General features: G+C 38.8%; 4 protein-coding genes across 4 annotated transcripts; 2 read left to right on the forward strand and 2 right to left on the reverse strand.

Annotated features, from left to right (window-relative positions):
* Positions 1-200: 200 nt before the first annotated feature.
* LOC103943163 (inositol oxygenase 1) lies at positions 201-2,805 on the forward strand. The gene is made up of 11 exons (XM_009353382.3): positions 201-457; positions 563-671; positions 777-858; positions 955-1,159; positions 1,288-1,347; positions 1,445-1,497; positions 1,616-1,738; positions 1,863-1,932; positions 2,110-2,188; positions 2,328-2,409; positions 2,530-2,805. Exons 1-11 carry the CDS (start codon positions 427-429, stop codon positions 2,554-2,556), a joined length of 921 nt encoding a protein of 306 aa, XP_009351657.2. The 5' UTR covers positions 201-426; the 3' UTR covers positions 2,557-2,805.
* Positions 2,806-4,911: 2,106 nt separating this feature from the next.
* Positions 4,912-8,840, forward strand: LOC103943162 (aldo-keto reductase family 4 member C10). Its single transcript, XM_009353381.3, has 4 exons — positions 4,912-5,175; positions 5,452-6,066; positions 6,947-7,201; positions 8,288-8,840. The coding sequence occupies exons 2-4, from the start codon at positions 5,500-5,502 to the stop codon at positions 8,546-8,548; spliced, it is 1,083 nt and encodes a 360-aa protein (XP_009351656.1). The 5' UTR covers positions 4,912-5,175; positions 5,452-5,499; the 3' UTR covers positions 8,549-8,840.
* Positions 8,841-10,179: 1,339 nt separating this feature from the next.
* LOC103943170 (phytosulfokine receptor 1) lies at positions 10,180-13,803 on the reverse strand. The gene is made up of 2 exons (XM_048584995.1): positions 13,607-13,803; positions 10,180-13,477 (listed from the first exon to the last, which is right to left on the reverse strand). Exon 2 carries the CDS (start codon positions 13,355-13,357, stop codon positions 10,292-10,294), a length of 3,066 nt encoding a protein of 1,021 aa, XP_048440952.1. The 5' UTR covers positions 13,358-13,477; positions 13,607-13,803; the 3' UTR covers positions 10,180-10,291.
* A 5,252-nt stretch (positions 13,804-19,055) lies between these two features.
* Positions 19,056-21,421, reverse strand: LOC103943169 (phytosulfokine receptor 1-like). The gene has a single exon (XM_009353388.3). The coding sequence runs from the start codon at positions 21,356-21,358 to the stop codon at positions 19,271-19,273; it is 2,088 nt and encodes a 695-aa protein (XP_009351663.1). The 5' UTR covers positions 21,359-21,421; the 3' UTR covers positions 19,056-19,270.
* Between the last annotated feature and the right edge of the window lie 4,000 nt (positions 21,422-25,421).

Raw genomic sequence — 25,421 nt, forward strand, 5'->3', positions numbered from 1 at the left:
TTTTACATTAAAAAGTCAATCCTGATACTATTTATTTTACCCTTTATTTTGTTTTTATCATTAAAACTCAAAGTTTTTAATTCATCTGTTTTCCTAAATAAAAAAAATGGAGAGAGAGGATGACAGCTAATATTATAGCATGTCTGCATGTCCAGGTGAAATGGTGGGCTTGCGTACGTTACCGTTGTTTGTTTGCTGTTTATCTCTCACATTCACAGATTCTTGGAAATATTTTCAGTGAAGGACTCGGTGAGCGGGAATTCTCACGGAAGGACTCGGTTACTGGGAATTCTCACGGAAGGACTCTCCGGCTAGCTATAAATACTTTCACATTTTCCCCCACACCCTCACCATGCTATTACAATCGCCACCGCCTCCGACGTTTCTCCCCAATCGGTCTTTTAGATTGCTCGTCGACTCCGCAGGATGACCATCCTCGTTCAGCAGCCCGACTTTGGTATATTTCTCCCCCATCTTATATATTTATATATATGTACACACACACACACATGCATGTAGGGGTGCTGATAATTTTCTTGAATTATTACTAATTGAATTTTAGGAGCGGTTGAGGCCGAGGAGAAGGTCTCTGAATCTGGCGAGGAAAATGAGTTGGTGTTGGATGGTGGGTTTGTGGAGCCTCCGACGAACGCATTCGGCCACACTTTCAGGTATTGTTCTTGCCATTTCTAAGAAATGTGCAAATTACAGATGCAAGTCATTGGTTTTAATGTTTCCATTCGTAGAATATATGAAATTATATCATGCAAATGCAGGGATTATGATGTTAGCAGCGAGCGGCGAGATGGGGTCGAGGAGTTCTACAGAATCAATCACATTTACCAGAGCGTCGACTTTGTAAACAATCAGCTGCTAATTTGGTTTTTCTTTGATTTCCTAATTAGGTCATTGCTTTATGTATTGATTGGTTGGATGTTTAACAATTGATTGCAGGTGAAGCGGATGAGGGAAGAATATGGAAAACTGGATAAGGTGGAAATGAGCATATGGGAATGCTGTGAACATCTCAACCAAGTTGTGGATGAGAGTGATCCGGACTTGGATGAGCCCCAGATCGAGCATCTCTTGCAGACCGCGGAAGCTATCAGAAAGGACTATCCTAATGAAGGATGGCTGCACTTGACTGCCTTGATCCATGGTATACTATACTTGTACAATCGTTATTAATTAATTACGTGCTTCTCTAATCTGAGTCGTATCTGTTGTAAATTTAGCTTATCATGAGGACCATTTGCTTAAATTAACTTTGTTCTTCATGACATTTAGATCTTGGCAAGGTTCTTAATCTTCCTGCTTTCGGGGAGCTTCCTCAGTGGGCTGTTGTAGGTGAGGACCATCTTCTTGTTTAACCTTTGGTCATTGAATCCGTCGTCTGTTTCATTTTGTTATTATGAAACTAACTGAGACTGTTTGTTAATTACAGGTGACACATTTCCTGTCGGGTGTGCCTTCGATGAGTCAATTGTTCATCACAAGGTCTTTCTCTCACAAATTTTGTACCATGTTCCATCGTCAAAGTATGAAATGATTCAGTTCACTAACATTATGTTCATTTGTCGATAGTCTCTAATATTGAATCGGGTTGGCCTTGCAGCATTTCAAGGAAAATCCTGACTACAACAATCCTGCTTATAATACTAAGTACGGAATCTATTCCGAGGGCTGCGGACTTGACAATATACTAATGTCATGGGGCCACGATGACTACATGTACTTGGTACGTTTAGCAAACGCTCTTCCAACCACTGCAAGGCGGAGAGCCTTGTTGGCTTGGAGTCACCATTTTTTAATAATGTTTTCAGTCTTACAATGGTAATCTTACTTCGGTTTTGTGTGTACAGGTGGCCAAGGAGAACAAAAGCACTCTCCCTTCGGCTGGTCTTTTCATTATCAGATACCATTCATTTTATGGTACATTTCCTTACCCTCGCAAAGCGGAGAGCCCTGTTGGCCCCCTTTCCTTCAATTGCGCTACTTGACACAACATGTAGTAGACACACACACACACACTCACTCACTGTCTCTCTCTCTCTCTCTCTCTGGTTTCAAGTTAATATTTAGTATTTATGGATCAAATTTACTTTGCAGCTTTACACAAGGCAGGAGCATATAAGCACTTGATGAATGAAGAGGACATTGAGAACTTGAAGTGGCTCAAAGTATTCAAGTAAGAATATTCACTTCTCAATATAAGACTGTGTAACCAAAGATAGACGCGATATCCTTCCAAACATATGTTCGACATACTGGTTTACAAATTTTGATAAAACAATAAAGACGAACTAACTTTGCTTTTCTGTATGCAGCAAGTATGACCTTTACAGCAAGAGCAAAGTTCGCATCGGTGTTGAGAAAGTCAAGCCCTACTATATCTCTCTGATTGAGAAGGTAGAGATTCAAGATCATGAGTTCTCATCTCCTTACGTTTCTGTGAATCGGATCATTTTGATTTCGTTCTTTTTTCCCACCGGTTCTCTGTGTTCTTAAAATTTGACTATTGTGTTGCAGTACTTTCCTGCAAAGCTGAGATGGTGAAGGTGAAATTGGGAGAGCTCGAAAGTTGGATCAGTGAATAAAGCAGATGGGTGGTAGTTGAATAAAGGCGCTGATTTGGGAGGACTTTCATTGCCTTTTCTTTTTTCTTTGTTCCCTTTGTTCCCTTTGTTGTCCCTTTTATGTTGGTTTGCTTTCGGGGAGGTGCTTTACCTTTACCCTGACTGGTATATGTCGGAGTGTAATTAGGATGCTACCTCTGCAGTTATTCCATTGCGCTTTGTTTTCTCACACACCTGTGTTCTTCCCACGTTTTTTTTTTATTTTTTATTATGGGCATCCAGTTAAGATCAGTCGAATCCTATTAAGAAGAGGTTTGGTTTGGATAGGGGTGAGTTAGTCGAATCCTAGTGCAACTAGGAGTCTTAAGGCTAAGGACTGCTGAGAATTAGGGGATGAATTTGGTTTGTTAAAGAGCTTAGTTCAAAGTCCTATAGGAATTAGGATTGGCCGAAACCTTATCAGAATGGGTTGAGGAGTTTTAATCCTAGTCCATTTTTAGTTCGGCAATGAAGGGATTCGCTGCTATAAATAGAGAAGAGAGTGCATTATTCAAGCCCCTCCAATTCAACACACAAATTGCCCTGCGCAAAGCTTCTCAACAACCTTTGAGATTTTATCCTCTTCCCCTTTCTTCTTACCAACACATCTAAAGTTTGGATAAACAACACTGTGAAGGCAACCGGCAACATCTTCAGTTTGGATGAACAACACTAGAGCTGTAGAATTAGCCGATCAAGGAGCACCTTCAGTTTGGATAAACAACACTGCTTCGAGACTGATGGGTTATTTATCCAAGTCTCGATCGACAAAGATTTTCGAGTCCTTGTTAGTGGAGGTCATCTCATTAGCCTTCTCAACGAAGTGAAGTGTTACAAGTTACTAGGCTCGGCACGTTGAACGCCGAGTTGTTTTATGATTGGATATTCACAAGTATCTTTTAGGGTTCGGTATTCCGACGGCTGAACCACATTTACAATCAAGACGTATATCTCCTTTGAGTACTTGTGTCCATATAGTTTGGTACAAGTTCGCGCGTGCTTATACTCTCACGAATATAATCAATATGACCGAACCTGGCGTTGACGATTTACGATTTTTGAACTTTGTAGAACTAGGAGTCTTGTCTTCAGGCTCTAGAACCCAAAGGGCGAGATGTGTTCCTTCCTCGGCTGCAGTTGCAAGATTGAGAAGTCAACATTGCTCCTAATGCGACATCAATACATTATACTCCCCGGCCAAGTTCGGCCGACAAGTTGGCATGCCCCGCACACAACTGAAGGACATAGTTAGTTTATTAATTACTCGGCCTGCACGCCATGTAGGTCTGGTAGTTTTTATGGTCAACAACTACATAAGGTGATTTGCTAACCGCTTTCAATGGGTGGGATACCCTACTAACCTGAAAGCTTAATGTGTGTTTTATTTGACTCAACATGAGGTGATAATGAATCACCACCCACTTGATTGATCAATCGAACAACCAATCACTTTAATGCTCCTATTTAGTTATAAGTCTATTCTATTAGACTTGGTTGTTCTTCCCATGCTTTTAAGTTTGAATGTTGGCCGGAAATTTTGAGTGTCACCTCGAGTTGGAAAATTTCACCCTACGAGTGCTTAATCATTAAGTTAGCCTTGTGGATAAGCTTATTGTCATTTCATCTTATTTATGTTCCGAGTTAGTGAAGTCTACTCCGACTCCATCTTATTTCGATTATATCCTATCCAAATTTCATATGGTGGGGCCAACGAACCTAGCTATTTGGAGCGCTCAAGAGAGAGATGAGGGCGTGATTTTGTGTGACATGTGAGTTAGTGGGATGAGCCAGTGGAGACCGCATAACTTAAATTGAATGATCGGAACTGCTGGATCTATTAGCTCCGGAAAAATTGGTAAAGTGTACTTTCATCACTGGTCTATATATGATTACATTAATGAATGATGAATAATACGGACCGGCGACGTAGAGTCAAAGTTGGAGTACAAGAATCCGAACCCAAAAGTGAAATAAAAAGCAGTTTGCTTTTACCGTTACGTTGTGGCAAAAGCTTTCCTTTTTTCCTCATTTGCTACGACTTTCACAAACATGATTAGAAAAAGATTGTCACGTCGAAACAAAGACATTGCATGTTTATTTATTGATTGATTTGTACATACGTTCTTGTATGGAGACGAAAGACATCAAATCGTCAATGAATGTCGTTTTAGGTTGGGTGGGGGGTGGGTGGTGGGTGGATTTGGACGAGTCTTCTAAGTTAGGTGGGTTAAACATTGAATTTTATTAGAAAATGACAATTTATTTAGTAATAATATATATATATATATAAATAAAATTAGACACAGAGCATAGCAGCGTTTGTCCATTGCATTTTCCTCATGGAAGAGATTGATATCACAGCTAAGCCTTTTGTTTTGTGTTTTGGGGGCTTCCCTTTCCTCTCTCTCTCTCTCTCTGCGCTGCCGTTGTTGACCAGGACCCCTTGATTGAATATGTTCGTACACACTTCATCAGATGTGATACGCTTGTATTGGTTTCCAAAGAAAAAAGGCTTGATTGTTTGATTCAGCATTGGCCTTTTCTTTCGCTTCTTGTCGTGGTGAGCTCTCTTTCTGACATTTTGACATACAGATTGCGGGCAATTTTGTAGTCAAAGTTGCAGTCTTTTTTGGTCTGGAAGTCTTCTTTTGATTTTCTGCGACTTGGGTTTCTCAGTTTTTGGTGTTTGATTATTTGGGTATTTGCTTGATTTGCATACTTTGTCCCGTTTCTGAGATTTTGGGTTCTTAATAGTTTGCTTGGAGCTCATATTTCACCTGTTAATATAGCTGAATTATTGGAATTTCGATTTGATTGTTGCACTCTGGGGATTTAGGATTGCTTGGTTTTTTACAATCTACCCGTTTGGCTCTGAAACTCGAGGATGAAGGGAAAGTTTGGAACACCAGGAAGTTACTTTGTGTTAAACACAGGGGATAGAATTCCTGCCATTGGACTTGGGACATGGCAGAGTGGTGGAGACCTTTGTGTTCAAGCCGTAAAAACGGCGTTATCAGTTGGTTACCGCCATATAGATTGTGCACATCTTTATGGTAATGAGATTGAAGTTGGGGAAGCATTAGCTGAAGCATTTAAGGGTTCACTGAAGAGGGAAGACGTTTTCTTGACTTCTAAGCTCTACTGCACGATGAATTCTCTCAATAAAATCGAGAACTATGTTCGAGTTTCTCTTAAGAATCTTGGAGTTTCATATTTGGATCTATATTTGATGCATTGGCCTGACAGCTCGGCGTTTGGTGATGCTACTGATCCTCCTTCAAAGTCTGGGAGTGAGTATAGGCAATTCTTGAATCGGTTGAAGAAAGCATGGAAAGCTATGGAAGGTCTGGTTGAGATGGGTCTGGTGAGAGCTATTGGGGTCAGCAATTTCAGTGTTTCGCAAATCAAACAATTGCTTAAATTTGCAAAGATTGTACCTGCTGTCAATCAGGTTGGATTCGGTAGATCATTCTTGCAATTTTTTAACATTTCAGCATTTTTATAAGTATTTATTATTGTTTGAATGATGCAATGTGTTTCCATATCTTTATTTTTCCTTTTCTGCTTCTTGTTTGATTACAATGTCGATCCATGGGTCTAATATGTTAGAGTAGACAAGTGACTTAATCTAGTAACATTTGACGAGAAAATCTCGTTAGATAAGTAGGTGTTTCAGCAACTATTTTGCTACAATCTACTCACATGAACAAAGCATGTCCTACACTTTCTCCATTATTTGGTTGAAGGTCCTAGTAATTGTAAGTGTTGAACGGTGGGATTCAGTGCAACATGAAGGAACCTGCATTTATATAACAATATTGCGTAACATAACCTGTATTGAAGCAGCTCATTTAGGTTCTGCTTGGGTAAATGGGTAATTGGATATACATATGTTATGTGAAATGCTGAAAACCACCATTTGAGTTGGTAAGAATTGGCCTACTAGCACAGTCTGGCTGGAAAATGAACTTAAAGACTGAATTTTTCCTCTTCACCGATCTTTGAACTTTCTTTGATTTTTTAATAAATATTGCCAACGTCACTGCATTTGTGCTCCAAAACTAGTTGAAACTTGAATCTAATTTTATTGAAAAGAGACTGATTTGTAGGAGTAAAACCTCTCATGACTTTCTTTCTGACTCAATGTTGACACTGGAAACCCAACTCTTTTCTGGTACAGTGGCTGCATTTTTACGTTCATCTTTGCTAGATTTTAATTAGTATCCAATCATCATTGTTTCAATCTAGATTGTTAGGGTCTGGTCTTGAAGTTGCTCAATCTATGATATTATCACATAATTCAGGTTGCTTATTTGATTTATGATTTTTAGGTGGAGTTGCACCCATTTTGGAGGCAAGATGAACTTGTAAAGTTCTGTCAATTGAAAGGTATCCATGTGTCTGCTCACACACCCTTAGGAGTCCCAACTTCTACTCCTGGACCATCTGATAGCAGTTCAGGTGGGGAAGATGAACCTGGTACTCCTCGCATATCATTCAGGAGGTCAAGGTCTGTGCATGGGCCTATGCTGAAAATATCAACAGTTTCAGAGATAGCAGACCGACACAGAAAAACACCTGAGCAGGTAATTTAGATTCAAGTCCTTTCTTTTTCTCCTTACTACTCATGTCATTCAAGCTATGTACCGGAAATGGAGGTACCATTCATATTACACAATTTGAATATCCTTTTGATTTCAAGACCCATATCAGAGTAGGCTTCTATAAAATTTCCCGAAGTCTGAAGTTTGTGCTATTATCCCCTTGCTATAGATAGGTCGAACTTGCAAGATTGACTTTGGGAAGATATAAACCAAGACTGGAGATAACTAGATTATAAACCGAAAGGTCTGGAGTGGATCCCTCATTGACTTGGGACCTCAATTATATGCTGAATCAACATTAGTTTCCCTTCATTCTTCTTTGCCCCACCAATAACTCTATGCTATTTTTGCTATTGGTAATGTCCCAAGGAATGTTATACTTAAAACAGAAACTACACAATAATACTTATTTAAAGAGAGGGGTTATACCTGGTGTTGGTAACTTGGTATGCTTGGTCCGCCAGTGACCATGCTATCTAAGCTAGGTGTGGCACATTTATGTTTAGAAATGAGATGGGGTTGGTACGTGTTTGGAGGTTATAGTTTCGCTAGTGATTTGTACTACACATGAGCCGGAAATTTGTAATTGGTGTTTTTCAACATTTTACTTTTCATCATTAAATTCTGCAAGCATGGTTATCTTAGGGATGGAAACCACCGTTCTTCTTCATTTGTGCTTTTTAATGCAAAGCAATTCAGGCAGTCAGAAATTTGAAAAAGCAATTGCATGAATTCAATATGTGGATGCTCTGATTGCAATGGTATTTTGCTTCATTACATATTTTAGGGTCCCGATCGTGCTAGTATCAGATTTTTCTGTATCGGTTTTGGCCATAAAACATTTACAGCCCTTCATGCAATGGAACTTTTCAGACTAAGCACCTGAGGTGGAACCAGTTGTGTTTCCATTAAATATCAAAACCGCCACTGGATTTTTGGCTGCTAAAACATGAATGCGCTACTAAGCATAGGAGACCAAAACTTATTCCCAGATGATTCTGTCCTCAATCAGTACCAGAAATAAAGGCAGTGCTTGTGATTTTAGTAACATTTGGTTATCTGTTTCAGGTGATTTTGCGTTGGGGGCTGCAAAGAGGAACCAGTGTGCTGCCTTGCAGCCTGAAGCCTGATAGGATAAGAAAAAACATAGACATCTTCAGTTGGTCTCTATCAGATGATGAGTGGAACCGCTTGAACCAGATCGAGCCCCAGGTATGCTTGTTTGGAAACAGTCCTTTGAATAATCTATCGGAGAGTGGGTTTATGTCTGGAAGTGTTCCACTTCAAGCTGTGCATGAGATGGAAGATGACATGGAATCCAATGCTTGATACGCCGATAGATAATAATATCCTCGTTCTCCTCCTCCTCCTCGTACAATGTGACATTTTTGTTCAAAGAAGTGACCATCTCATAATATGTGTGCCCATTGTTTGCAAGATTTCTGGTTGTTTGTGGATGCTTAGAAATTATTCAGAACAGATATTATCAATTCAACTGCCAAATATTTCTTTCTTTTTTTTTAAACAAACACGAGTGATTCAATCTGTTCTTCTTTTCTTTTGTTGTTCTTTAACATGTATTTACGAAATCAGATTTCAATGTGTTGTGTACTTCTGCTCATTCTATGCCGTCCTCTTTCTCTCTCTCTCTCTCTCTCTGCATATAAGCTGGCATTAGAACTGTAGTAGAACTGTCATGTCATATCTTATTGTTTGGCAATCGCAATTCGCAGGCCACCAAATCGTGTGCCCCGATATTGTTTTCGAGTTTATCTACAGCCCTGTGAATGTTCATATCAAAAAATTTCTCGAATCAAACTTGCTCGTCAATTTCAAAGCGTATAAGGGTGGGTGGAAAGATACGAGTGGATAAATGGTTTGTATAAGGTATTGGTTTGCAAAGTCGTCGGAGTCGGCTCAAGGAGCAAGGGTGGGTGCAAAAATACGAGTGGAAATTTCCGTCCTGTGTAGTTTGCGGGTTTCTTTTTTCTTTTAGACCACCGGCCGTCAAAGAAATCCCGAGAGAGATGCAAGAGTTGGTCCATCACGTCGTCCTTTCTGACTAACACCACAATTTTAGTTAATTAATTAAATGTCAAACGAACAAATAAAAAAAATATATGACCACATTTGTGGTTTTGTAGAACATATCTTCTGGGATTTCACTTTTCGGAGTCTAAGAACCACTCAAATTGAATATGACGGTTACCATTTAACTCATTATACTAGCTCGCTTCACACAAACCAAGGACTTCGATCTCTCTTCCAAACAAACCAAGGGTCCAAATTTCATGGTCCTTAGGTTCCAGACAATATGGTACATAGAGAAACCAAATTCGGTTTTGTAGCCTTTTCTTTCAGAAATTGGTGTCGATGTGAGTGGGTTTGGGTGAATGCACGACATTGCAATTGTCAATTGCTACGTCCAAATTTCAACGGTCATCTCACACAAATCAAGGACTTTGATCTCTGTTTCAAACAAACTGAGGTCCTGATTCAATGGTTCTTAAGCTCCGGACAGTAAGGTCTAAAGAGAGAACAAATTCGGTTTTGTAGACTTTTCTTTCATAAATTGATGTCGATGTGAATGGGTTTGGGAGACTGCACGACATTGCAATTGTCAATTGGCTACGTCCAAAATTTCAACGGTCGCCTATTGTTTTCAAGATGTTTGAACTCTAAAGCAAAGAAAGATAACAGAGTGCCTGTTTGGGATTTGCTTCTGCAACGTCTGGTAGAAAAACTTAAAAGCGATTTGCAGTTGTGGAATCGCCTTTATGGAGAAGCACCTTTGGACAGGTTTATATAAAAGTGTTTATGTTAAAGGTGCTTATAAGTAGAAGTGATTTCTACACGAAAAAGAAGCACGTTCTTACAACCGTTGTCGTTGCTGATATGCCGCACAGCGACAATACGAAACCAATTCCGTCAAGGATAAATATTTACAACAAAAACCAACGTTGAGAATGCAAATATAACAATTTATAGATCAGGAAATATAACTTCTTATACAAGTAAGATACGTTGCTGTACAACCAGGGTTTACCTGGCTTCATTATCTAAAAAACAAAGCTAGACTTTCTTGGTGTTAATGTTGTCGAGCCAAGTAACTAGCTGCTGAGTTGAAGGCCTCACCTTCGGGCTTCCGCTTAAGCAAAGGCATGCAATCTCAAAAACACACAACAGTTCCTCATCGTGCTGCTTGTCACAAATGAACGGATCAAAAACCTCGCTTTCCCTCTTTTCCCTCTTCATCTGAAATGCCCATGAGATCAAATCCCGACATTCTTTTGGCTTGCACATATCCATTGGCCTTTTTCTGGTGAGCAGCTCCAAAAGAACAACCCCGAAACTGTACACATCACCCTTGTAAGTAGCGACAGAGGCTTGGCTGTACTCAGGAGGGATGTAGCCTAATGTCCCAACAAGATCAGTTGTTACATGAGTAGCATACGGGTGTATGAGCCTTGCAAGACCAAAATCAGCCAAGTGCGCTTTAAAATTCTCATCCAAAAGGATGTTGCTTGACTTTATATCCCGATGAAGGATGTGGGGCTCGCATGACTGGTGCAAATAAGCAAGCCCTCTCGCCGCCCCTTGAGCAATCTTAAGCCTCACATTCCAATCTAGAGAGGTTGGACCGTCGGTTTTCTCATGTAACCAGTAATCCAGACTACCGTTCTCCATGTAAGAATATATCAAGAGCCTGTCACTTTTATACGTGCAATAACCCTGAAGATGTACAAGATTTGGATGTTGAGCTCTTGACAAGGTTTCAACTTCAGCGTAGAATTCTCTGTCCATCTGGCCACAGTCACCAGAAAGCCGCTTGATAGCAACCTTCTTACCATCAGGAAGGCTGGCCTTGTAAACCAGACCAAAACCCCCGCAACCGATGATATTTGCTTGGTCAAAATTGTTGGTAGATTGTAGAAGGTCATCAAGAGAGAGCTCTTTATTAGCATCCTTGTTTTGGAACAGAACTACTAGTTTCGACCCGAGTTCTTCCACATCCTTCTCGTTGGTATCGTGGTCCTCTCTTTCAGGATCAACCTCTCTCCGGCTATGTGCCCGCACCACAATTATGAACATGAGAGCAAGAACAAATGCTGTTCCAAATACAATTCCAACAGCAATACCAATAACAACTCCTCTACTTTTCCTTGTTTTGCTGGGCTTCCCAAGGGGATAATGCACATTTGATGGACATGGGGGCGCATGGTCGCCACAAAGATTATTCCCTTCAAAGCTTGAATTTGGGAAGGTCCAAAACTGAGGTCCTGTAGGGATCACCCCGTATAACTGATTGTCTGCAACATTAAACTTGGACAAGAAGTTGAGGTTGACCAACGAAGGCGGTATGTTCCCTGAAAGCTTGTTATGAGACAAATCCAGAGTCTCTAAGCTGGCCATCCCAGATAAATTACTTGGAATCGGTCCTGATAGATTGTTGCACTTCAGATCCAAAACATGAAGCAATTTCAGTTTCCCAAACTCTGGCCAGATTGGTCCACTAAGATTGTTGTTGCTAAAGTCCAATGTAGGCCGAAAGCTCCAAACTTGATTGTACTGCAACCCACGTGCACTTGCATTCTTCTTCATGAAAAGAGGGAAATCATAGGAAGGTTCCTCAACGGAGATCCTCCCATGAATGAGGCTCGGGAGTCCAGTTAGGCTTCTTGGGATTTCCCCCGTAAAGGAATTATTAGACATGTCCAAGTAGAAAAGACTGCTAAAATTACCAAACCAGACTGGAATTGTTCCTTCCAATTGGTTCCACGATATATCCAACAACTGCAATCTGCTGCTAGTACTCAACCATTGGGGTATTACACCCGTGAGCCTACAGTTTGCAATAACAAGAACCTTCAACTTTTCAAAATGAAGGGTTGGATCAGCAGGAAATTGTTCGCCACGGAAGTTCAAGGTGAGAACCAAGGTAGTCAGGTTCTGACACTGCTGTAAAATTTGAAGGGCGGAAGAGATATTGGAAAGGCTGCAATTTGACAGCGAGATGTAACAGAGGCTATGGAAAATCTTGAAGCTTTCTGGGATTTCGCCAGTGAAGTTGTTACGGGCAAGATTGACAGTATTCAAATGTTGACAGGAGGGAAGATTGGAGGGAATAGGCCCATCAAACCGATTGGAACCAAGATCAAGAGAGGTCAAACTAGTCATTGCTGAACAATTAAGATCAATTGTGCCCTGCAACGAATTGTTTTTCATATTAAGCAAAGTGATAGTCGATGAACTCGACAAAGAAGGGGGTATCCGACCACCAAAACGATTTGAATGAGCTACAAAATTCTGTAATCTTCCCAGGCTGTGGAAAACATCTGGGATAGTTCCTGAAAACTCATTAGTTGAGATATCCAAACGAACAAGGTTAATGAGGTTACCGAATTCTTCGCTGAGGGCCCCTGACAGCTTGTTATCTTGCATGTTCAACTGGGTTAGCTTTCGCAGACGAAATATACCTTCGGGTACAATGCCATTGAAATTATTCATGGCTAGACAGAGGTGCTCCAAGGAAATACAATTGCCAAGACCTGGTGGGAGGTTACCAGAGAAGTAGTTCACAGCCAACTTCAGAGTTCGAAGCCGAGTAGAACTGTCACAGATGCTAGCTGGAAGGGAACCATTCAAAAAGTTTTGAGAAATTTCAATGAACTGGACTGAAGGCAAATCGATATCGACAGGAATGGGGCCGGAAAAGTAATTAGAACTCAAGTCTAAGAGCTCTAAATTTGGCAAATGGAAGAGCGAAATCGGAAGCGAGTGCTTGAGGAAATTGTGAGAGAGATTGAGGGTTCTGAGCTGGTCTAATGTCCCTAAAGATGCAGAGAGATTTCCCAGTAGCCTTCTCTTTGGAAGCTCCAGTTTTACCACTCGATAAGTATCAATGGAATAGTTCAATCCGAGAGACGACGAAGAATTGCAAGTGATGCCTACCCATTTACAGCAATCAGGTGAAAATTTGCTGCCCCACCCATCAATCACAGAATCTATACCGTTCCTGAAATCCTCCAATGCTTTCAAATCGTTGGGATTGCATGTCAGGTTTTGAGAGCTTAAAATCCGAGCTTGGAAGCAAAACCCAATAACAAAAATGAAAACCCAGAAATCTGGGACCCCCATTTCACAGAAACAAACCCTCTAGAAGAGAGAGAGAGAGAATGTACAATCAAGCAGCAGCAGCAAAATCCTTGCCAAGAACCAAACTTTCTGAGGTGGGTTTTCTTGTATCAAACATAATGTCTGCGAAATGAAGCAAAAAATGGAAAGAAAATAAAACCAAAAATGAATCAAAATTCGAGAATGGGTTTTGTTGTATGTGAAGAAATAAAGCAGAAACGTAATAAGAAGAGAGAGAAAAGAAAGAGAAACCTGACAGATAGAGAGAGAGTTTTGACTTCAAAAGAACACGGCTTCTGCTATGAATCAATTGAATGAATGGACGAAAGTATTCATCTTTTGTTTTTCGTTTCAGTTTGCAGTTCTTCTCCTCCTCGCCGATTTTCTCTGTTAAATTTTGGGCTGCTAGCGAGGGAGGCTTCTTCTATTTGTCATACTGTGATTTGTAATCTTTATATGAAAGACAACTAGTAAAGTGGTGACCGCGGACACTGTAAGCGGCGACCGGCAAAAGCCGGTCAGTTGCATGAAGGTTCGGTTACGGACAGCGACGGGTGAGGCCCGAAGGGCTGAGAGTCAACGAATGGGTGGCGCGACAAGTGCATTTAGTCTTTTTTATTTTTTTTATTTTTTATTTTAATTATGTAATTTTAACTTTAATTATTGTGAGACGATTCTAACCAGGTAGAAGAAAAGACGCACTACTCTTGCTAATTTACTCAAAATCTTTCTCATCCATATCACATAAACCTGCTATATATATATATATATATATATATGAAATTATAATGTGGTAATGTTTGATTTCTGATGCAGATAAATCACACGATAGTGACATGAGAATACTGAAATGTCTCTGTCCGGCCCCCGAAGAGGTGGACTGTTGTGGCGATTGCCACCAGTTAGTCCATTTTAAAAATAAATAATAAAAAAATCAAACTTTACCACGATTTTATTTGGACATACAAATCCACCACATTTTCAAATAGAGTGGGACATTACAATTCCATATGAGACGCGCTTATATAAAAAGTATATTAACAAATGTGTTTTTTTTTTTATTAACTAAGAACTAGAATGCCATTTTCAAGATGGTAAACGAAACCGAAGTCAGAGATGGAGACTCGGAAAATGATTTTCTGTCAAAATTTAAAAAGGGATTTTAAACAATGGAGGACAACGTATCACCTTATATAGAGTTTGACATTCGAGAAGTGAAACCATCCTTGACTTGAATTAAAGAATGGTATGATCATATGGGGTTCAATTTTCAAATAAGTATATATATATATATATATATATATATATATATATATATATATTGTAAAATAAAAGTTATTTATTTTTTGTCTAAATAAGAGTCGTCATTTCTTAATTTTCAAGGTTAGGTGAATAATTTAGTTATTTGATTTCTATATACTAGAGATTGAACTCCATGGATCAACCATGCGTGCATGATCCAACGTTGGTTAAAAAAATCAAATCGCCGTGTACAGAACGCAGTTGAAGACTTTGCTTCTTCTGCTTTCCCCAATATTTTAGATTAAATGTTTTGATTTTTCAATGAATTTGTGGTCTTTATTATTCAATAATATTAATGCTTACAAGTAACATACTGTCCGTAGACTGTATTAATCAGAATAGTCAAATATGAATGTCTCAAATCTCAAACACATGTCTATAATCAAAGAAACAAACAACGTCACAACTCAAGGGTCAAATATAAACAACAGGTTTGGACCACATATATACAGAAGAAGGTTTGGGATTAAAACGTTTTGGGTAAGTAAGCAGGTCCAAGTTGTACAGATCTCGTGGGACATTTGTGTGTGTACGTGTGTGTATACCGTGTAATGTGTAATTCATTTTATTTAAAAGGATTTATAATTCAATTAGTTAATCTCATTTATCTTTACACAAATCAAACGTAAAGGTAGTCTCGACGTCGACGGAGATGGCGATAAGCTTTGGGTGTGTGGACAATTGACCGGTAGATAACTTCGCTCGCCAGCCCAACCAAGCGCGCGACGTGCTTAGTTATGAGATTGTCTATTTTCTCATCAATATAGCTCGTATAAAAATTAGTAGTTTATTGCCATTTTCTTAGCATAATAAAAGAAAATTATAAATAACCAAATAAGTAATCACGTAAAATACAAGGAAATTATCTCTTTAAAAAAAGAAAATTCAAAACCTTTTTATCCATCGGGGGATACATGATCGATCTTGTGAAGAATGAAGATGTCACATGTATGATATATGTCTAATGTCCACAACTGTTCACCTGTGTTTCATATATAATCTTTGTCGTAAAGGGTTAACCTTTCTTCTATTTGTCACCTAAAGCTTAACCTTTCAATCCACACACAAAAAGTAAGAAAAATAAATCGACTGATGCGAAAACTATATATACGGGCAGAGAGATCATACATGCATGCATGCATGTAGAGTACGTACGTACTAGGGCAAACTTTTAACCAAACATGCAAACTCAGCCTTTACATAGAGATATTAAGAAACGTATAAGAATGTGAGGACAAAGTCCTATGTTAGTGAGGAACTAAATTATGCAAGGGATTATAGAGATTGGGCTATTCTTCGTATTGTCAATTGATTTTATGTTGAAACTCCAACTTTTTTGATAACATCAGAGTAGGTTAGCTCACGTGTGAAACCCAAATGGCCACACATACTCCACGTCATCCCATTTGTATTGTTCACATGTTAAGTTTGAAAATTCGTCACACGCGAAAGACGTGTGAGAATGTGAGGACAGTCCTACATCAATGAGAGATAAACCATACAAGGGCTTAGAAAAGATTGAATTACTCTCTATATGATTAATTGATTTTATGATGAAACTTCTAACTTTCTTCAAAATCTTCAACCATGATCAAATACTTCATCAGGATGTACTATCCAAGAACTTGGGGTCACTTCAGTTAAAAAAATTGCTCAAAAATAGGCAAAATGATAGATTGATAGGCGTCCATATTCTCATAGCTTCAGCTCAATCAAGTTAGCTAGAACGATACATCTCTTTTTATGTACTCACATTCAAAATTATTTTTTCATTATTTAGATAAATTTAGTGTATAACACAGCTTGTATCTTAAAAAAAAAAGAAAAAGAAAAAAGAAAAAAGAAAATAAGAAGTCATCCATACGCACAATTTGTGTATATTCATCCATCCCCACTTGTGCACGATTTTTTTTTGGTAAGTAAAGTGTACGTGTTTGTCTTGAATTAAACTTCCTCCATTAACAATTAAGAAAAGTTTGACGGACCCTAATAGCGACATCCACCTCCAAAGTAGAAGTAGTCAAGACTATCCCAACTATCTGTACTGGATATTGTATATTTATATGAAAAGTTTCATGCACCTTTATCTGTATGATCCTCCATTCCTCCTCCTCAGTCCTCAATCCTCATGTTGGAGCTACCACTAATTTAATACGTACAACCAGCCGCCCACCAGAAATATCCTAAATTCCTAATTCATTGGATTCTCTTACATTTGAGGCGGTTAGAGTGTACCATCTGATGCAAAGATTAGTCAGTCCAGTCTGACGTATCAGACAAGACCTATATGCAGAAGATGTGAGCCAAGCCCTGCGTCACTCATCATCCACATATGAACTAGGGAAATAATAAAAGAGAAAATTAATCCTATGTTTCGTGAAATCTAAGTTTAAGATTGATCGAATGATCAATGTTAATCGTATTTAGAGAAATAATGACTTAATATTTTACTTTTAGGAATTAGTGGTTTACACTACATGCTTCAATGTCAAGCATGGTATATTTACTCTATGGATTTTCGTCATAACTAGTACTCAAGTAACAGACCCTGCAAATTATATGCTTACTTTTCTTGTGCCAAAAGTAGAGGGTGTATACAATTAGGATTTTGAGAGATTTTAATTTTTTTAATGAGTTTATGGGTATTCAATCAGAATTTTAAGTGATTCTATGAAATTCAAAGTGTGTTCAATTAGGATTTTAAGATAGACTATTAACATCCTTAGAAATCTGGTGTATTCAATTAGGATTTTAAATAAGTTTATAATGTTCCAATTGTATTCAATTGTGAATTTATTTTAAAGAATTTGAAAAAGTTGTTAAATTAGAGAGAATTGGAGATATTTCATAATTTATTTTAAGTATCCACAAATTTCACATCTCCGTATGAGATTTTGAAGGAATTGAATTAAAAATTTACATAGAATCTCTACAAATCAATTAAAATCCATAAAAATTCATGGATTTATAAGTCTATTAAAATCTCTCAAATTCCCAATTCAATACATTCTCCAAATGTCTAATTTGATTTTCCAACACGAAAGATATAATCAATTAGAATCTCATACATTTGTATGCAAAAATATACTTACACTAAGGGTGAGAAAATAAATTGTTATCGAACTCGCTATCCACGAAATTTGACCCTAAAACATCTCACTTATAAATCAAAGGAAATATCGTTAAATCGTAGTATTAAGTGGATAAATTTGCATCCTATTAATTAAGAATCAAAACTAACGATGTAATCAACCACTCGCTACAGATTGCGGATGCGACCCCATTAGAACGAGACATCCCTAACAAACTTTCCCGAGCACTGTCTTCGGCTGGGGTTTTTTGTCCTGATCAAGTATTAAATGGGCCTCAGCGTGTAAGCACTAAGTTGTTATTAGCCCAAGGCCTCTTAGCCTAGTAGTGCACATATATAGGTAAATGCACATCTTATTTGCACATTTTTTTTTTCTGAGCCATTAATTAATCTGGACGGCTAGATTTATAATACGGAAAGGGATTCTCTTTGGATTCCTTCTATTAAATTCATCAATTTGGATCTTTGAAATTTGATCTAATGGCTAAAAAGATGGGCTCTTTTTAAACGTTATAATAATTTTAACAGTTAGATCAAATTTTAATAATCCGGATTAAAAAGTAGGAAATACAACAAAGCTGGACAAAAAATAAACAATAAAAATATTACTTCTCGAAAAAGAAAAATTGCATAAGAGGAGTGGAGCAGACAGACGCCAGAGAGAGGAAACAGAGAGAGAGCAAAGGAGTGACGTTAATCGGGTCTTCAGCTTTTCGAGTTTGCAATTCGGGTTTCTTTCACCCGGTTGTAACGTATATTAAAGGATTTATCTTGTTCGTCCATTTTACTCACGTGTATATAAATGTGTAAACGGGCATGTGGGCTAGAGAAAAATCATAACTTAGAAAGCAAAGTGAGGACCGCTATTAGGATCAGTAGAGGTAGTCTCATGTCGGCCCTAAGGTATACGGCCTAAGACACAAAGTTTTGGGTGAGTCGGTGCTGAATGCAGGGGGTAAAGCTTTTATGTGGATTTTTATTTTATGCGTTGGGTTATTTGGTAACAGTCGAACTTTATAATACTTTAAATTAAGATTTGGGGAACAATTTCTGACATTACTAGCGACGTCATCTATTAATAATACAACATCACACACTCACAAAGAGACATGTGTTCATTATTTTTTTCCTTCTCAAACTTATTAAATAGTTCATTTAACCCAATCAAGCACATGTAAAGGGGGGGAATTGAGGAGCTCCTCAGTACATGCTCCTAGCCAAGTATTTTTCAATCCGTCTCACTTACAATACATCCTTTTATTTTTGTTACATTCAAAGGCATCCACCCCCATCACTTAAGATAAGTTCTTGCATACAAACGCCTGTATAAGGCACCTCTCATCATTTATGTACGAGTGTTGTTACATACGGGCAACATGGGGCTGTAATTTCTCTCACTTCACAACCAAAACACTTTTTTTTGGGGTAATACTACTATTTATACATTACGTTACGAGCATACAAAATAAAAAATAAAAAATTAAAAAAAAAAAGAAAAAAAAGAAAAGAAGGATGTACTTTCCTTAAAAAGTCCAGATATACCTATCTATCCCAATGAAACATGCTATTCCAAATACGAATCCGACACACACTCCGGCAATGACTCCGGTATAATCCTTGTCTGATTTGCCGTACCATTTTCCCAGAGGACCATCCTCTCCTGAAGGACAAGGGGAAGCATCGTGGCCACAAAGACTGTTCCCTTCAAAGCTTGAACTTGAGAAGGTCAAAAATTGACCTCCTGTAGGGATCACCCCATACAATTCATTGTCTGCAACACTAAACTTGGACAAGAAGCTAAGCTTAACCAACGAAGGGGGGATTACCCCTGAAAGCTCGTTATGAGACAAATCCAGAGTCTCCAAGCTCACCATCTCAGATAAACTACTTGGAATCGGTCCTGATAATCTGTTGTACCTCAAATCCAAAACATGAAGCGACCTCAGCTTCCTGAAGTCTGGCCAGATTGCTCCACTGAGATTGTTGTTGCTAAAGTCCAATGTAGGCCGAAAGCTCCAAACTCGTTTGTACTGCAATCCTCGTCCACTCACCCTCAACGCAAAAAGAGGGAAATCAGGGGAAGGTTCTTCAGTTGGGCACCTCCAATTAATGAGGCTCGGTAGTCCAGTTAAGCTTCTTGGGATTTCCCCGTTGAGAGAATTGTTAGATATGTCCAAGTAGAAGAGATTGCTAAAATTGCCAAACCAGATTGGAATTGCTCCTTCCAATTGGTTCCACGATATATCCAACAACTGCAATCTGCTGCTAGTACGCAACCATTGGGGGATTGAACCTGTGAGCCTACAATATGCAATGATCAAAACCTTCAACTTTTCAAAATGAAGGATTGGATCAGCGGGAAATTGTTCGCCAGGAAAGTTCAAAGTGAGAACCAAAGTAGTCAGGTTCCGACACCGCTGTAAAATTTGAAGGGCAGAAGAGACATTGGATATGCTGGAATTTGACAACGAAAGGTAAGAGAGGCTATGGAAATTCTCGAAGCTTTTTGGTATTTCGCCAGGGAAGTTGTTGTGGGCGAGACTGACATCACTCAAATGTCGACAAGAGGGAAGATTGGAGGGAATAGGCCCATCAAATAGATTGGAACCGAGATTAAGAGAGGTCAAGCTAATCATTGCTGAACAATTAAGAGCGATTGAGCCCTCCAATGAATTGTTTCTCAAATTAAGCAAAGAAATAGTCGATGAACTCGACAAGGAAGGGGGAATCTGACCACCAAAACGATTTGAATGAGCTATAAAATTCTGTAATCTTCCAAGGCTGTGGAAAACATCTGGAATTGTTCCTGAAAACCCATTAGTTGAGATATCCAAACGAACAAGGTTAATGAGGTTACCGATTTCTTCACTGAGCGCCCCTGACAGCATGTTATCTTGAATGTTCAACCGAGTTAGCTTTCGCAGACGAAATATACCTTTGGATATACCATCACTTGTGCCTGTAAGATAATTTGTGCTCAGGTCAAGGTCCTCCAAGGAAGTACAATTGCCAAAACCTTGTGGAAGATTGCCAGAGAAGTAGTTAGTGGCCATGTTGAGTACCCGAAGTTGAGTAGAATTTTTGTCACAGATGCTGCCAGGAAGGGAACCATTCAAAAGGTTTTGAGAAATATCAAGGAACTGGATTGAAGGTAACTCGATATCGACTGGAATGGGGCCGGAAAAGTCATTAGAACTCAAGTCTAAGAGCTCTAAATTCGACAAATGGAAGAGCGAAGTCGGAAGCGAGTGCATGAGTAAATTGTGAGAGAGATTGAGGGTTCTGAGCTGGTCCAAAGTGCCTAAAGATGCAGAGAGGTTGCCTGCTAGTCTTTTACTTGGAAGCTCCAACTTGACCACTCGAAAGGTATCGATTGAATTGTTCAATCCAATTCCGAGAGAGGATGAAGAGTTGCAAGTGATGCCTTCCCATTTACAGCAATCAGATGAGAAACTGCTTCCCCACCCGTCGACCACAGTTTTTAAACTTGACGTGAAATCCTCCAATGCTTTCATATCATTTGGATTGCATGTCAAGTTCTGAGAGCTCAAGATTTGAGCTTGGAAGCAAAAGCCAATGACAGTCACCACCAAGAAATCCTGAACACCCATATCACAGCAACACACAGTCAAGTTCTCAACACACCCACGAGAGTCGAGAGAGAGTGAGAGAGACAGAACCAATTAGCTGGAAGAAGAACAGCAATATTAATAAAAGAGGGTGATAGGGAAAGATCGAATGAAATTACTTGACATAGAAGTCAAACACGCTTTCTTTCTTTAACTTCAAACTTGGGATTCGTTTGTGGACTACAGTTCATTATTTGGGGACCTTAATCCTATATAAATCATGGACTACGAAAATCACAAATCATTGAAATTTATGGTTCTTCATCAACTAAAGATCAACATTTATAGTTATTGTCTATCTATTTGTCGTGTACAACAAACCTTGCTCAACAAAAATCAAGGAAGACTTGGCTGGTCTTTTTATAATTACTTTCAAACAAACGCTAAAAATTAACTATATAGTCATTGTCCCTCGACGTGTACAAAACTTACTCCATACAAAATTAGACAAGACTTTGCCCTAATTTATCTATGTCACCTTTTTACTTACTACTTGACACCATATCTATGATTTCAAAAAATCAAATCCAAGGATTACTGCACCTCTGATACTGTTAAGGTAATCAAACAAAATTTGGCCTGGTCTTATACTGCCACCTGGACTCTTGCCGTGTCAATGGAGCAACCTTCCAAATACTAATTGCTTTCTTTCCATGCTAGTCACGGGAATCTAAACTAAACGGCATTCCTAATGAATCCTTTCACTTACCAAAAACCCCTACTCGATCAAGGTTCAAGTAAGGATTGTCAGGCCATCTTCAATCAAAAACGTTAAATATAGCCTCGTTCATAATTATAGCTCTGCAAAATATTATTTTCTAAATGAATAGTTATTTGGGCCCAAAATAATATTGTTGGGCCGAGTGTTGGTTTGCGCTCAGCCCAAAGCCGTGTAAATTACTATGGGCTGTCTGGTGATTCCAGGCCATTCAGCAGGGATGGTCGAGTCTTATTACAAGAATGAGTAGTTCAAATAAGTAAAGGGGTTGAGGAAGTCCTAGTGCAATTAAGATTCTCGACCAACAATGAATAAAGCTCCAAAAAGGGGTGAGTTCAAAGTCCTAATGGGAGTAGGGTTGTTCGAAGCAAAGTTGGAACGAAACAAGAACTTCCAATCCAGATAGGAGTTTAATTTGATCTTAAGAAGGAGTTGATGCTATAAATACAAGACATCATGCAACAATTCGAGACCTCTAATTCAACCCAAAATTACCCTGCACAAAACCTCTCAAACATCTTGAGATTTTTTATTTTCTTTTTCTCGCCAACACATCTTCAGTTAGGATAAAAAGCATTGTGAAGGCAATTGGCGAACACATTCAGTTTGGATAAACAGCACTGTTGTTGTAGAATTAGCCGACCGAGGAGCACCTTCAGTTTGGATAAACAGCACTGCGTCGAGGCCGACTGGTTACCTATCTAAGTCTCGGTCGAGAAAGGTTTTCGAATCCTTATTGGCAGAGGTCATCTTATTAGCCTTCTCGGTGAAGTAAGGTGTTACGAGTTACGGCATTCGGCGTACTAGACGCCGAGTGATTTTACGATTGGATACTCACAAGTGAGTTTCAAAGTTCGGCATTCCGACGGCTGAACCATATTCACCATCAAGACATACATCACCTTTGAATACTTGTGTCCGTACAGTCTGGTGTCGATTCGACGTGCTTATATACTTACGAATATAATCACTGTGACCAAATCGGGCACCGACGATTTGTGAACTTCACATAATTAGCAACTTTGTCTTTAGGCTCGAGAATCCAAAGGCTGAGATTTGTTACTTCCTCGGCCACAGTCGCAAGATAAAGAAGTCAGCAACGCGCTTAACGCAATATCAATAGATTTTACTCCTCGGCTGAGCTTAGCCGACGAGTTGGCACGCCCCGCATTCAACCGAATGACGTAGTTAGCTTATTAATTATTCAGCATGCGCGCCATGTAGGCTTTGTAATTTTTAGGGTCAACAATAGTGTTAGACCATATTCATATATCATCTCTAACCGAAAATGCTAAACATAATCGCCTCAATAATTTATTAGTTTTAAGTTTGTATTTTAAATTTTATTAATTAATTTAATTAAACAACCTTTGGATGGTTTCAAATCTAACTGTTGAATTTAAATCAATTATTGCAACTGAGGAGTTGACTCTCAAAAAATAGGCTAAGAGGCTGGCTACATTTGGCCAGCATGATATCTCTTTGGCCAAATAATGTCACGGCCCAATCTTCAGTTAAAGATGAATTTTTTGATAAATCAAACCAATGTTTAGTTTTTGGACCATTAGCCACTCCATCAGAGATGGCCTCAACAGTGCGGTTTTGAGTCAAGATTGCCAATCAATGTACCAAACGATGCTTATATGTAGAAAATGTGATCCATGTCGTCTGTCACTCATCATCCACATAATTACGTGCTATAGAAATAATAAAAGAGAAAATTAATCTTATGTTTCATTAAGTCTTAAGATTTGGTTTAAAATTTAGTTTTCCTAGATGATCTGTTATTTAATTGTATTTATAGAAATAAGGATTAGTCACTTAGTAGTTAGTGGTCTAGTAGTCTATTCACTTATAAGTGAGAGATCTTAGGTTTGATTCTCGTCAAAAGCGAAGTTGAATCACATTATTGCTAATCTATTTTGAGTCTAAGCACATGCCTTCCCCTCTAGTGTAGATAATATCGTTTATTAAAAAAAGATAGAAATAATGATTAAGTTTTTAACTTTTAAGAATTAGTGGCTAAATTAATCGCATCTATAGAAAAGAATGATTAGGTTTTTAACTTTTAAGAATTAGTGGCTTGCACTACATGCTTTAATAACCACTAGACTCAATTTTCTGCACCTAAAATGGGTGTGGTTTCTCTGTGCCTCGATCATTGCTTTACACATATTAAATTTATGACAATAATACATGTCAGTCATTACTTGAAGCCACAGAGAGACCACATTCATTTTGTATACGGCCCTAGACACTAAAATTTTGCGTGGGTGGGAGGCTGAATTCAGGGGAAATCCCAAGAGAAGCATATGTATACGTATTGGTCAGTTGGTCCTCATAAGCTAGAATTTGGAGAACTTATGGCACCGGTGTACTGCCAAAGAGAAGCATATGTAAACAAGGGGAAATTGAGGAGCTCCTTAGGACATGCTCCCAGCCAAGTATTTTGCCAATTCGTATCCCTTACAGTATTTTTTTTATTTTTTTTTGGTTAATCTCAGTTTACTACTTTGAAGTTTCTTAGTTTTTAACATTTGATACATGAAGTTTTTGTTTTTTATCCCAGAATGGTACTTGAAGTCATAATTTTGGCACATTTTCATACATCCGTTAAGGTTGCTATTAAATTAGTTGTTAACTAGTGACGTGGCGTCCACGTGGACAATGACTGGGCGCCATGTGTCAATATGGGCCCACATGAATATTAAAAAAAAATATAAAACAATAAAATTTATTTATATATAAATAATAATAATAATAATAATAAATAATAAATAAACCTTGGGTCATCTCCTACCTTCCCGACCCTCCCTCCCTTCTCTCTTCTGCACTTTCAATCCCTCACTCCCCTGATCCCTCCCTCCACCTCCCCGACCCACATCTTCCTTATCCTCCACCCTCTTCACCTCCCCTCCTTTCTCTCTCCTCAGATCAATCCAACTTAAAATTTAAAATTTAAAAACCTAAAAGAAAAAACCCCAACCCGACGCCCAAATTATCACTTTGAAGGCTTGGAAGGCGGAAGGGTTGCTGGGCTTGATCGCCAGAGAAATTGATGAGTTGTTGGGCAACCACGAGGATGTCGTGCGCCGCTAGAAACGCAAATCTACAGCCATGGCTGCTTTTCCAGTTCCTGCTACTTTAAACCTTCGACATTAGTGTCGTCCACGGGTTTTGACGATCTTTCTCCTGGATGACCCTGAAATTCTGACGTGGAGGTGGAGGGAGGGATCAAAGGAGTGAGGGAGTGAGGGTGCAGAGGAGAGAAGAGAGGGAGAAGGGAATGAGGGTCGGGGGAGGTAGGAGATAACCTAAGTTATTTTT

The sequence above is a fragment of a genome, unplaced genomic scaffold (genome assembly GCF_019419815.1).
Source record: "Pyrus x bretschneideri cultivar Hongxiangsu unplaced genomic scaffold, Pyrus_bretschneideri_v1 Contig22, whole genome shotgun sequence".
Classification (NCBI taxonomy): Eukaryota; Viridiplantae; Streptophyta; class Magnoliopsida; order Rosales; family Rosaceae; genus Pyrus; species Pyrus x bretschneideri.

Coding starts and splice junctions, on each gene's coding strand:
- LOC103943170 (XM_048584995.1), bottom strand. CDS start 13,357: ATGGGGGTCCCAGATTTCTGGGTTTTCATTTTTGTTATTGGGTTTTGC.
- LOC103943163 (XM_009353382.3), top strand. CDS start 427: ATGACCATCCTCGTTCAGCAGCCCGACTTTG. Junction 672..776: donor GCATTCGGCCACACTTTCAG/GTATTGTTCTTG, acceptor ATGCAAATGCAG/GGATTATGATGTTAGCAGCG. Junction 2,189..2,327: donor AAGTGGCTCAAAGTATTCAA/GTAAGAATATTC, acceptor TTCTGTATGCAG/CAAGTATGACCTTTACAGCA.
- LOC103943169 (XM_009353388.3), bottom strand. CDS start 21,358: ATGGGTGTTCAGGATTTCTTGGTGGTGACTGTCATTGGCTTTTGCTTC.
- LOC103943162 (XM_009353381.3), top strand. CDS start 5,500: ATGAAGGGAAAGTTTGGAACACCAGGAAGTTACTTTGTGTTAAACACA. Junction 6,067..6,946: donor TTGTACCTGCTGTCAATCAG/GTTGGATTCGGT, acceptor TATGATTTTTAG/GTGGAGTTGCACCCATTTTG. Junction 7,202..8,287: donor ACAGAAAAACACCTGAGCAG/GTAATTTAGATT, acceptor TATCTGTTTCAG/GTGATTTTGCGTTGGGGGCT.